Here is a 13,817-nt window from a genome sequence, read left to right as displayed (position 1 = left end):
CAATTTCAAACATATTTTTTCTTTTTAAGATGGAAATGTGAATACAGTATTTATATACTTTGCAATGCCTCATATACTACAAGTAGTTGTGTCTCTGGAGTGCATGCTGACCCATGAAGTGTGAAATTTAAAAAGCAGGTAAATCTTATCTGCCTTCTTGTGAAAAAGTGGCGCCATAAAGGAATAATCACTTGGTATCGACACACATTGAGTTTCACAGACCTTAACCTGGCAGCAAAGCTGGATGAAGTTCAAAATGAAAAAGCCAATTTTTGTCAAGGCCAAAAGATAAGACGGCTGCTTTGCTGGTTGCCTTATTGTAAGCAGCGTGACTTTCTCATGATAATGTTACTATTGGCTTTGCTGATGACTTTGGAGTGGAGAGGATGTTGGCCATAGTAGAGCAGAACTCATGACTATGTTAAAACGGGTTAAAAGTTGTGAAAAGAAGATTTGTTGTCGCTCAATAAGAAATGTTGGAGCGTGTCAGCGGACGAAAACAAAAAGATTTGAAATGGTGAGAAGTAGCAGGTGGTGGGGACCAGAAGAGGCCAGACGAATGGCAAGAAGGTACGGAGGAGGACAGGAACACAAGAAGGCGTGGTAGCAGTGAGAAGAGGGCTCGGATTGACAGAGGAGGATGTGAGAGGGCTTTATAAAAGGAAAAGAAAGAGAAAAGAGAATGGAGGAGGTGCTCGGGCAGGCAGCCCGCAAGGGCCACAGATCAGGTAGCAAGCTCCTGGGGGACAGAGCAGGTGCAGGCTGCCAGCGAGGCCTTTGGGCCTGAAGGGGCTGCCAGAGCTTAAGCAATCTGCACGGCTCCTTTTTTAATTTGGCTTGGTGAAGGGCCCACCCTCCATGCAATTGCTCCCTCTCTATCTCGATGCTGAACAGATCAGCGAGCCATAAAAAGAGGTAAACACAGAGCTAAATTAAACCAGGGAACTCCCCTGGTACAGCAAAACAAATTAGTGCAAACAAATTACACAGAGTCAACACACAAATAGTTGAACATCTGTGACTCTTTGGACTATTGGAGCTGCTGGCTAACATCGAGACGCCACAACTATACAGTAGATATTCATCAATACTGACTGACCAATACTTACTTTTTGACTCTAACCACCCTTTACAACACAAATTAGGAGTTATCAGAACCCTCCAGCATAGGGCTAAACTAATACCAACTAGCATTGAAGGTAGAGAAAAGGAGTCAAAACATATCAGGCGAGCACTCACTAACTGTGGGTACCCTCAGTGGTCATTCAACAAATGTCAGAAAGAAAGAATAGGGAATGAAACCAATAATTCTCAAGATACAAAAAGGAGAGGAGTAGCAGTACCTTACATTGCAGGAGTTTCTGAAAAATTACAAAGAGTCCTTTGGCAACACAAAATTCCTACTTATTTCAAACCGATAAACACTTTAAGGCAAAAATTAGTGCATCCAAAAGATAGGCTACCAAATGAAAAACAAAGTAATGTAGTTTATTCCATACATTGTAAGAATGAAAATTGTAAAGAGCAGTACATTGGGAGACTCAACAAATTCTCAAAAAAAGACTATCACCATCGCAGGGATAATACAAGTGGGCCTCAATCGGCAGTACATTTGCACCTAAAAGCTAGCAACCACTCATTTGACGACAATGAGGTTAAAATCTTAGCGAAAGAACATAGAGGGTTGAAAGGGGGGTAAAAGAAGCGATTCTTATAAAACAACAAAATCCTTCATTAAACCGGTCTGCTGGGGTGAGGTTCAATTTGGATCGTTCATACAATAGCCTGCTTAGGCAAAACAGGTTAGGCAACATTCGTAATGCTGATGAGGTGATACCGGTGGGAGTGGGGCAAATAGGCCAGTCGTTAGTCAGGAATGTAGGACCATCAGTGGGGCCACAGGGAGTGGTCCTCTCCTCCCACCAACCTGAGAGTAGGGACCTATCATAGCTGTGTCCGGCGCCGCCATGTCTGGACATTAGAGATATATAAATAGGGCCGATACGACCAGTCAGACTTTAGTTCGCTGACGAAGCCTCTTGGATAGGAGGCGAAACGTCTGAAACCTTCAAATTTGTACAGATGACGGCTGAAGAAACCTTCTCATCGATGGTTCTCTCTGCACATTTATCACCTGTACATTTACTGTATTTGGTCATTGTTTTGTTAAGTTCATACTGTCTCCTTATTATCATATTTACCACAAAATGTGGTACGTGCGCGTTCTTCCGCCTTCATCAGCACACGCCGAAACATGTCAGGATTGTCAGGTAATTGAACCACCTAAACGCCATTGTCTGTAATAAAAGAATCTGTTGTATCTGGTCATGTTCATTCACAATAATAATAATACAGTAAAGTCTCGTTATATCGATATTCAAGGGAGTCCGAAAAAATATCGATATAACCGGGACTATCGATATATCCGACCCTGTTTGCATGTAATTTTCTCCGTGCGTGCATAGAAATAGTATCGATATAACCGGGACTATCGATATATCCGATATCGCTATAACGAGACTTTACTGTAATAACAATAATAATAATAATAATAGTAATAATACATTTGATTTATAAGCGCCTATAAATGTTGACGGATAAATGCATCACTGCTCTCCATTTTAAATACTTCTTCTGCCACCACAATGTTGCCAGCATGACCACTGCTACAAATGCTAGCAAGTCACGTCACCTTCAGAGGTTTACAATCTGAGCACACATTGTACAGTCTCGGATTACACGCTAACAATGAGTGTCACTGCCATCTACTGTCTAGTAGTAGTTGTGCAATTGCACTGGCATACAATAGGATGGAAACAAGAGCACATTGTCTCAATTGTCTCTTTTTCACACCGTAGGAGATAAGAAATACTTTATGGGCTCCAAGATATCCACATTAGATGCCACAGTGTTTGGACATCTTGCTCAGGCCATGTGGACTCTGCCTGGGACGAGACCAGAACAACTCATTAAAGGTTTGTGCATGACAGCATTTTGCAATTAAACATGCATTGGACTTTATTTTCACTAATAAGTATGCACTTGGATTCTTTTGAAAATTACTTCAGATGAAATTGAATATGGGTGACTTTGCTGTTGTCACAGGGGAACTGATCAATTTAGCCATGTTTTGCGAGCGAATGCGAAGGAGGTTCTGGCCTGAGTGGTTCATGGAGGTGGAGGACCTCTACTATGACGGAAACAGCGAGATTAGCGGCGGCACACCATCGACGACCGGCCTGTTGGACTTTGGGCTCTTCTCGAGGACTGACACTCTGGATGACAGCGACGCTAGCAGCCGCTCAGCGGGACATACGCATATACATACGCCCCTCTCTGATCACTCACTATTTGACTCAGATGTTGGCACGGCGTCGGACAATGAGACCCAGTTCAAGGAGGACGTGATGCCCGACCTGGAAATTTGACATGACGGTGGCTGACAAGTGGAGGCTGACTGGAGAGCTGAGCAGCTGTCACTACAGCCTGCTGAGTGCAGAACAACAGAGTCCGACACTGTTTGGCTACCCGGCATGTTCCATCTTCCCTTTTGGACGGGAGTGGCTATTCAAATGCACAGTACCAAAACCGAATCTCTAATTTTACATTTCACCGCCCCGTTTGTTCATTCCCAAAATGTCACAACTGTCACGGTGACATTTTGCCTCTGCCTTATTTGTGTAGTCTCGTGATGCAGAAGGTGTGTGACATTAGCAACAGCTCGAGTTAGTGCAGGTAGAGCATCTATTTGACCAGTTGTCTTAAACTCGTTCTTTCAAAGAAATGGAGATTGATCATGTGGCTAAAATGAGTTGCTGTTCCGCATCGGATCTTTTGATTTAGAGATTACACTTGATCATGTTCTTTTTTGGCTTTGAGAAAAGACTACTGTTCCTACATATCATACACACTGTTATATGCATGTCAACATCAAATGTCAATCAGGACTGAACTCCTTTGCTAGCTCGTTGATTGGAAATTCAATGATCAACATTTGTGTGCCTGTTACATTAATTTTCTTTTGGGTTGTTTGTTCCATGTGTGACATTGAGCTTTTGGTCATTTTATTGCATACGAATATGGTGGTTGTAATGAATAGAAATGACCACTGAGTGGCAATAACACCAAGCCATGTTCAGAATGGAGGCATACTCGAAATTCATCGTAAGTGCAATATTTGCATAAAATTAATTAACTGAACTATATTGTTCGGACTTCCTGCTTGACTCAGACACACGGTTGTTTGATTTCTTTATAAATTATCTTGAGTGTAAATTATTTTGAGAGTGTGTGTGTGTGTGTGTGTGTGTGTGTGTGTGTGTGTGTGTGTGTGTGTGTGCGTGTGTGTGCGTGTGTGTGTGTGTGTGTCAGAGAGAAATGCATATCTATTTTTATTCGTCTTTTATTTCTTATGCTTAAAAGAGAAATTATTTTTTGCACTCATGGAAATATACTTTCACCTTATTTTTGCCGAACGAGAAACCTTGAGAAATATATTTGAGTCGAAAAAGACTAAACAGGGAATACATTTATTTTTTAAGAATGTTTAATTAATTGGTGTTGGTGCAGTTGGGGAATACATACATACTGTAACCTCCTCAACCAACCAGTTGATGGAAAACGTCTGATTGGATGCACTCAGGATTGCAAACAGCTAATGTCAAGCAAATCCGATGATAGGAAAAGGACCAATGTATTCAAAAGGTGTGCATTATCCAATAACTTTTATTTCAGCCCTTTTCCAAACATACGTATTACAGATTTAACTCCCCCCAAAGCATGACGTTCAGTTGACAAAATGTCATAAAAACAGTGGTGAATTTTGCAGTGATGAATGTTGATGCTGAAGACTGCGAAGGTATGCCCCTCAGAAGTCAGTTGAGGTTCATCTATATTTTACGCAGTTGCAAAATTAATTTAATTCAATCTTAACCATGGCCTTATAGCCTCATCGAAATTGAACTGAGGATATTCTGTAAACGTGGATACAAAGGTTTGCGCTTAGTGACATGTATCCGCGACGATAATCATTTTAAGAGTTGGGTAGACAGACAAAAAAAGGCAAATGTAACCGACTTATGTAGGGTTGTCCTGTGCTTTGTCCCCCTGAAATGTTTCCTTCGCTCGGACCGCTTTCTTTCAAACCTTACAAAAAGTAAACGTTTTAAACCATGTCATGTCTGCCGGTTGAATGTAAATATTGTGTGTGTTACAAACCTCATGTATGTAGAGCAGATTTGTCGATCACATTGTAGGCATAAAATGGCTCGACTGGCTTATTTCAATAAAAAAAAGCGTGGACAATTTCAAACATATTTTTTCTTTTTAAGATGGAAATGTGAATACAGTATTTATATACTTTGCAATGCCTCATATACTACAAGTAGTTGTGTCTCTGGAGTTCATGCTGACCCATGAAGTGTGAAATTTAAAAAGCAGGTAAATCTTATCTGCCTTCTTGTGAAAAAGTGGCGCCATAAAGGAATAATCACTTGGTATCGACACACATTGAGTTTCACAGACCTTAACCTGGCAGCAAAGCTGGATGAAGTTCAAAATGAAAAAGCCAATTTTTGTCAAGGCCAAAAGATAAGACGGCTGCTTTGCTGGTTGCCTTATTGTAAGCAGCGTGACTTTCTCATGATAATGTTACTATAGGCTTTGCTGATGACTTTGGAGTGGAGAGGATGTTGGCCATAGTAGAGCAGAACTCATGACTATGTTAAAACGGGTTAAAAGTTGTGAAAAGAAGATTTGTTGTCGCTCAATAAGAAATGTTGGAGCGTGTCAGCGGACGAAAACAAAAAGATTTGAAATGGTGAGAAGTAGCAGGTGGTGGGGACCAGAAGAGGCCAGACGAATGGCAAGAAGGTACGGAGGAGGACAGGAACACAAGAAGGCGTGGTAGCAGTGAGAAGAGGGCTCGGATTGACAGAGGAGGATGTGAGAGGGCTTTATAAAAGGAAAAGAAAGAGAAAAGAGAATGGAGGAGGTGCTCGGGCAGGCAGCCCGCAAGGGCCACAGATCAGGTAGCAAGCTCCTGGGGGACAGAGCAGGTGCAGGCTGCCAGCGAGGCCTTTGGGCCTGAAGGGGCTGCCAGAGCTTAAGCAATCTGCACGGCTCCTTTTTTAATTTGGCTTGGTGAAGGGCCCACCCTCCATGCAATTGCTCCCTCTCTATCTCGATGCTGAACAGATCAGCGAGCCACAAAAAGAGGTAAACACAGAGCTAAATTAAACCAGGGAACTCCCCTGGTACAGCAAAACAAATTAGTGCAAACAAATTACACAGAGTCAACACACAAATAGTTGAACATCTGTGACTCTTTGGACTGTTGGAGCTGCTGGCTAACATCGAGACGCCACAACTATACAGTAGATATTCATCAATACTGAATTTATGTGTGTGTACAACACTGACACAAACGCTTAGTGCAGTTACTTAAGTTTGTTCATCCTGAATGCATTATATATATATATATATGGCTGGAAAGGTCAGGCATTTATTATTATTCTGCAGTATTTTTGTGTTTGTCTTTCAGCTCAGTCAGACGCCTCCCTCGGCCCCCCTGGGGCCTTTTGCCCCTCTGGCTGTGGCTTTGGCCTGTCCATCTGCCTCCCACTGTGTAGGTCTGGTGGGAAGGGGTACGCCAAAGACCCCTGTACTCATCTCAAACCCCATCACTGCGCAAGACCCTCGCCGGCCCGCTGCTTGCTTGACAGAATGTGCACATTGCTGCCAGGTGCGCCCCAGGACTTGCACAAGGAACACAACAACACACCCTCACAATACCAACACATATGCTCAAAAAGCCTCTTTACAAATGGAGGCGCTAGAACACACATGGTTATACAAGTCAGCCAAATACAAGTAAAACACACACAAACACACACACACGCGCACGCACGCATACACGTTTTTGCTACATGGTGGGGACATGGTGTGCAAAAGAGTTGACCCGTGGGAACCCAATTTCAAACATGAAAAAAACATATTTATGAAACGCATAAAAATTTGATTTTAGGACCCAATTTTTTTTAGCCTGTGCTCACTCATAAATCACTTTAAAATGGCATAATTATTGATTTAATTTTTCCAGGTTTTTTGTAACTCCGTGGGGACTTAACGAATCATGTCAAACCAAAACTACCAGCAAGTGGCGCTTATTTTTTTCAAGAGACAATGTTTAGAGCCTGTAAGGTCAGCAATTGTGTTTTGCAGGAGCCATGATCGTGTCACGTCCGTTCGAGGAGTGGTGACAGGACTCGAGGGACGAAGAAAAGTAGTAAGGGGTGGATCCGAAATACACGGTAAATTCAATAAGGGTTTTTACTGAGACACACAAAGCAAACAGAAAATCAGGCAACCGAGAAGAACAGCGTTACAGACCTGCGTACTGCTGAGTGACAGGGAGGGCGCAGAAAAGGATGATAGAGGAGGGGTGGGGCACGATCCTGGCGCTGAGGAGGATGTGACAGTTCGTATATTTTTTGGCAATTCTAAATTTTGAACACATACATTGTGAAATATTTTGTTCACATGCACAACTGGGTCCAAGCCCCCTCCCATTTTCTGACACGATATCCGACAGAATAATCAAGCATCAGGTTCTGTCACAACCAAAGGTTTGACTGCATCCAGTGTTGGACTTTTCAATGTGCTGTTCTTTCTTATTTATCTGTGATTTACATCCCATTTGTGTGAGCCAAGAACACGAACACAAGAAGAGCAAGAACAAGAAGAACAAAACCCGCCCGCTCAACTAGTTTTAAAAGTACACAGCAGCGATCTGTCTGGTCCAAGCCTTCCCTAACTTGATACGAGCGTACCAAGAACCATGAGGATAATCACTTCCATTTTGTCGTGCTTCGTTCACGAGGACGCTAAGGGGAAATGAGACTATTCCTGCATCTTGTAGTGGCAAGCAAGCTACAGGATGTGCCATGCTTGGACACTTATCTGACTTTGTTGGATGTAATAGTGGAATTTCGCAGGCTGATGGAATGGGGGGCTCTACGTGTGTCATCTGGATTGCCCCCACAAATCTGTACAGCAAGATGATGTGGACCAAACCCATGGCTGTTGAGTAGTTTGGCTCCGTCTCTCTTCCACCTTGAGGCAGTTGGCGTTGTGATCAGCACGGTGAATGGCCCCTCCCACTTTGGTGCAGACATTGATTAGCACCTCGTCTCCGGGGCGCAGCAGCCTCTGTTCCTGTGGAGGGAACAAAGAGGACTGCGGCAGTACACATGCTGTGGACCTCTTTTTGTTGTAAACATTTAACACAACGATTTTGACAACAAAGCGCTTGGATCTGATTCATTCTTTTGCCAGGGCATACCTTCCCATAATGGGAGGATGAAAGGTCTGCCATGCAAAATCTCAAAAGGCGTTAAGCCATTATTAGTGGGCATTATTTTCATATATAATTTAACCAAAAACAGACATTCAGGCCATGGTTTGCCTGTTGTCTCCATTGTTTTTCTGAGTCGATTTTTTTTATCAGAATCAGAATCAGAATCAGAATCTTCTTTATTGCCAAGTATGTCGTACCATTCGTTCTTTCCACTAATCTTGCACTCTGTGGATGGTATGCACAGTGATTCTTTAATGTAATTCCTAAATGTTCAGAAATTTTGGTTATTACGTCATTAACAAAATGTGGCCCATTATCACTCCAAATTATTCTTGGTATGCCATGTTCTGGAATAATATGTTTGCATAATGCTTTTAGCAACGGATAATGCATCGGATTTCTTTGAAGGCACAATTTCCACCCATTTCGTGAATGAATCAATTAGCACCAAACAGTATTCATAAGAACTACTTGTGCTTAGTTCAATGAAATCCATGTGGACCACTTCAAAGGGGTGTGACTCTTGTGGAAATGTTCCTCTTTATGTTCACATATTACCCTGTGGAATATGTTTACAGCATCTCAAAAAACTCCGACAAAAGTTTATTTGCATATGAGTTGAAACTTCTGCTTAAATGGAATACTTTTCCTGCTATAAACACCATCCCTCCTGTTGATACATGTGACCTACCTTGGCTCAACCGAGCCACCATAGAAAACATGTTTCTCGGTAAACATGGTTTATTGTCTATTTTATACAGCCCATCAACTAGCTTAGCACCATCGGCCAGCCACAGATCTTTTTCGGATTTTGTAGCTAACGCTTGCATATCCTTCAAAACTTGTGTGGGCACTAATTCACGTGTCTCTTGATTTACTAGATTGAAAACAGTCTGAGCAGCCTTTTTGGCGGCTGCATCTGCTCTCTCATTACCTGAGCTAATTCTGTCTATAGCCTTTGTGTGCACAGCACATTTGCATACAGCCACACTTTTTGGAAGGAGGATAGCTTTCAACGATCCTCTCAATAAATCTGCACGTTCAACAGTCTTTCCTTCTGCCCATTTACACGCTTCAGTCAATGCAACAATTTCTGCTGCTTGCATTAAATAGGTTTTTGGTAATGAACCATCAGCAATATTTTCAAGGTGGATGCTGTCAGGTAAAGGTGTGTCTTCCAAATCAGGTTGTAGAAATGTCATCATCTTTTTTTTTATATATTTCCTAGAAGTTCAACTTCTTTTTTGGCAAACTGTAACATAGTCAAATAAGTTAATTACCTGTACTTTCTAGATTTTGGAACAAAGTGATTGATACAGTCTCGTTTTCGTCTTCAGTTGGTGAGACACGATGTCGTCAATGTACAAAAGAATTTGAGAAGTCACCGATTTTTTTAAAGTCAACAATACATGAAGACATTTCTTGTGAAGAAAAAAAAATGTATAACGACTGAGTCCCCCTAGTAGGGGACGTGTGTTCTAGTCTGCGCTTATCCTGAAAACACATCTGGTCTTCAATAAGCAGCAAGGGGGGTGAGATGGTGAGTGGGGGGCAGAGAGGGCAGCCGTTAGAGGAAGTGGTGGGTGGACCCCGCGCGGAGATCCCCACCCTGACCTCTGACTCCCAAGCTCAAATAACCCCAGCCCACAGCTCGCCCCTCCTCCTGCAGCGGTTAATTCTGTCTGTCCAGTAATGGCGATTTTAAGACCATGAGCTCCTTTGTCCTTTTAAGGCAGGAGGGACTTTATCAGCGGCCATCTTTGAAGACATAGTTTTTTCATTCATTCCAGTCTTCTTAAATTGGTCAACATATATGGAATCCTCATCAGCAGATGCAGGAATACAGTTGGGGTATCTGAAAACATATCCAAAGCGTCCTTTCAATATGTTTTCACATATACCCCACTTTTTATCAATGGGATCAATGTTGATTTCATCCAAATTCTTGCCCTTAAACTGGGACAAACTTCCCGTTTCCAGAGCGATGAGTACCTTGCTCATTTTTGCAAGCTGCAAAGTCCCCTCCGGCAGCCGATAATATTGACGGTGCACTCTGATATCATGGCCTAGGAAGTCTGCCAGCTCGTCCATTTCATTGTCTTTTAAATTGAGAACTTCCGGATTTTTTGCCCCGCAGTTTAGGGATATCTGACGAATTACATCAGATCCTCTGAAGTGACGGGGAGCTTGTGGTCTTGCAAAAAAGAATGTGTTTTCATCCAGTATCTCACATTCATGACAAGTATTGGCAAGTAACATCATGGATGTCAGCACTTCAGGTGAAAGGAGAATGGGAACCTTTCTCCCTCGTTTACTTTGTATTTCAATTCTTTGGACGTGCCGACACAGTTTTCGCTCAAGGTCAGACAAAGCCAGCTCCACATCCGGATGTGTCGACGATGTATCTCTCAAAGTAAACGCAGTAAGTGGCATCTGAGAAACTTCCCCTTCTCTTCTCTGGTTGAAAATGATAATTTCGCAAAGTGTAACTTTTGCAAGTTCTCCCCAATGTTTCCTACTTGTGTCTTCTTTGAGTTTTGTTTGGTACACCTGTCTTTGGACCTCAAGATACTAGTTGTGGAACATTCCATTTTGCCTCACGCAGGTTCCTTTGAGGACACGCATTCACTCCATCTGGTGTCACAGATTTGTTTGAAAACCCGTGCATTATTAATGGCATCGTCATCACCTGAGATTAATCCTTCACATTCAATAATATTTGCAATTTTCCTGAGGTTGTGGCCTAACTTGAGTGCTAAGGATGGTATTTCGAATGCAATTAATTGCTCATTTAAGCCAGCCACCTTCCTCGCTGCTTCGATCACATGAGGGAAATTTACTGGGATGAAGAATTCCACCATGTCTTTAAGCTTTCCATTTTTCTTCCCCTGTCGTGCTGTCTCACGCATCTTCTGTCTGATGTAGTCATGTTTTGAGACATCATGCCCTTGCTTATTGAAGTGCAAATTTCAGGATCACCTTTTCGTTACGCACAGCATTTGTGATTGCATCTTGATGCATAGCAAGCACAATTTTCCAAAACTGTTCATTTACACCATCTAGAACTGGCTGAGCATATTCACACAAAGCCTGAACCCTAGTCTTTCCTGGTCTCAAATTTTGCACATGCATGTTGCATGTTTAAGTGACACCTCTACATGTGCCTCCACATAGCTCTCCTCATAAAGTAGCCCTGACAATTCACACAATGCGTGTAATCTTTGGCTCCCACGTTATTTTTGGATTGCTGACGAGGTATCAACATTCCTTGACCTTCACGAAGAACATCATTGTTATGAGCACGATTCCCTTTATTTCTGAGAAGATACAGTTGTATTCTTCTCTCTTTGGAGCCAGTTGGAAAATGAAGCACATTTGCCACTTCAGGGGTATCTTTGTTATGTGTTATCAAATGGCGTGCAATTTTTCTGTAAGGCTTGGAGGAAAACACACAGAAGTAAGATTTGTTGTAGAGCCTGCCACCATCTGTTTTCCTTTTAAAAGTCATTACCTTCATATCAGAACCACTGGATGAAGCTGTTTGCTGGTGTTCTGAGTCAGATGAGTTGGCACAAGTCAGGCGTCTTTTTGCCATAACCGCCAATATTGGTTAATGGCTTGATCTACTCTATTCAACACAAAGAACTAAATGATCACTGTCCTTATTTCTGACAAGAATTCCAATAAATAGACCTGAAACATTTTCAAACTCTGAGATTACAATTGCTGCCACTTTTATTCCTGTCTCTGGCTGTTTGGATCAATCTGTATATTTTGAACACATGCAAGGATGCTTCTGGGAAATTAAAATAGGGTTGTGTCTGAAAAGGGGGCCAAAGTCTAAAATGGATGGGGCCAGATTTAACTAGATTGCCCATGTATACAAAACTGAATAAACCAAAATATATTCATTGGAGCATGATATTTCTAAATTGCAAATAAAAAAACATCATTTGTTTAAAATTGTCATGTTTTGCAAGATGGTGTTGGCGGGTGCGGATCCCAAAAAGCAAGCAGGAGGGAGCAGGAGGTTGTGTTTGACAAATTGTATTAAAATAAAGTCGGCAGGAACAAAATGTAAAACATCAAAATCATCTGAACAGAAAAAATACAAAGTATCAAAAGAAAACCAAGAGTAAAAGTCCGCCAAGGTTAAACAAACACATGCACAGCATACAATGCACACAATTGCATACAAACCATACAACAATGACCCGACACCGGATGGTCGTGCCGGGAGTCCTTTTAAGTGTCACTGATTGTAACGACCAGCACCTGCGAGGCAGCAGGCAGGCTGACAGCGCTACCCGGTGGTCGCCAATCCGAACGTGGCAGTCCACCAAGGCTCGAGAGGACCAGTACCTGTGCAGGTGCAGGCGGGGCCTACAGCGCCACCCGTTGGTCGCCAACCAGATCATGACAGTATCCCCCCTCAAGGGACTGCTTCCAGAAGTCCCAACAGTCTCCCAAAAGGTCCACTCGCTAGGGAAGAATGGTGGAGACGGCAACTGCTGCCTCTCCAGCATACGACGGGCGGCGGCCTGATGGGAACGGGACTCGGCCTGGGGTGGACGAATACGCGGCACGGATCGTCGTGAGCGTGAGTGCGATCCCTCTCGCACGTTCACGTGACGACGCATGGCTCATCGCGGACGTCGATCTGCCAGGCACACCCTGGACAAACTGCAACGCTTACATCTTACTGTATTATGTATACAATTTAAAAAAGTCATCAATCTTCTTCTGCTTCCCATTTTTACCTTTTAACACAAACACTTCAATCTCGTCTGCTACACACGAGCTAGCGTCTGAAAATGAAAATGGCTCTGCTACACGGGTGCTGGGCACGTAACCAAGTCACCTGACCAAGTCGACCAATGGCGCGACTGATGGCGTGACACGTAACCAAGACACGTGACCAAGTTGACCAATGGCGCGACCGATGGCGTGTCACGTGACAAAGTCACACGGCCAAGTCGACCAATAGTGCGACCGATGGCGGCTCATGTGACCAAGTCGACTAATGGCGCGACCGATGGCGGCTCACGTAACAAGACACGTGACCAAGTTGACCAATGGCGCGACGGATATATCGATATAAACAATAAAAATGGCCGGCGGGGGATGAAAAGGAGCACCGTAATAACCGGACTATCGTAATAACCGGGTATCGTACTAAACGGTACTAATTATACATAAAAAGACTAGAAATGTGCAAGGGAAATGAAAATAGTATCGTAATAAGCGGTACTATCGATATAACCGATATCGATATAACGAGACTTTACTGTATATATATATATATATATATATATATATATATATATATTCTTTATGAAAAGTTTGATCTTTTACTGTTTTATCTTTGACTGTTTTGATTGTATTCACAAAAGTAAACCTTCAGCATGAAAACAATACATCCTGCTAATTTAAAACACATTCTTTACTTACAGACAGTGTA

General features: G+C 42.6%; 1 protein-coding gene across 1 annotated transcript; it reads left to right on the top strand.

Annotated features, from left to right (window-relative positions):
- Positions 1–1,862: 1,862 nt before the first annotated feature.
- Positions 1,863–5,296, top strand: LOC148896183 (failed axon connections homolog). Its single transcript, XM_088998711.1, has 2 exons — positions 1,863–2,975; positions 3,106–5,296. The coding sequence occupies exons 1-2, from the start codon at positions 2,876–2,878 to the stop codon at positions 3,426–3,428; spliced, it is 423 nt and encodes a 140-aa protein (XP_088854837.1). The 5' UTR covers positions 1,863–2,875; the 3' UTR covers positions 3,429–5,296.
- The last annotated feature ends 8,521 nt before the right edge of the window (positions 5,297–13,817 follow it).

The sequence above is a fragment of the Hippocampus bargibanti genome, linkage group LG06 (genome assembly GCF_051943395.1).
Source record: "Hippocampus bargibanti isolate YZ-2025 linkage group LG06, ASM5194339v1, whole genome shotgun sequence".
Classification (NCBI taxonomy): Eukaryota; Metazoa; Chordata; class Actinopteri; order Syngnathiformes; family Syngnathidae; genus Hippocampus; species Hippocampus bargibanti.
The sequence above is the reverse complement of the archived record's forward strand: the minus strand, read 5'-3'. Positions and strand labels throughout refer to the sequence as shown.

What these genes read in the sequence shown, in the direction of transcription:
- LOC148896183 (XM_088998711.1), top strand. Translation starts at nt 2,876, where the DNA reads ATGGGCTCCAAGATATCCACATTAGATGCCACAGTGTTTGGACATCTT. An exon ending in ACCAGAACAACTCATTAAAG is followed by an intron (nt 2,976 to 3,105) that starts GTTTGTGCATGA and finishes CTGTTGTCACAG; the next exon opens with GGGAACTGATCAATTTAGCC.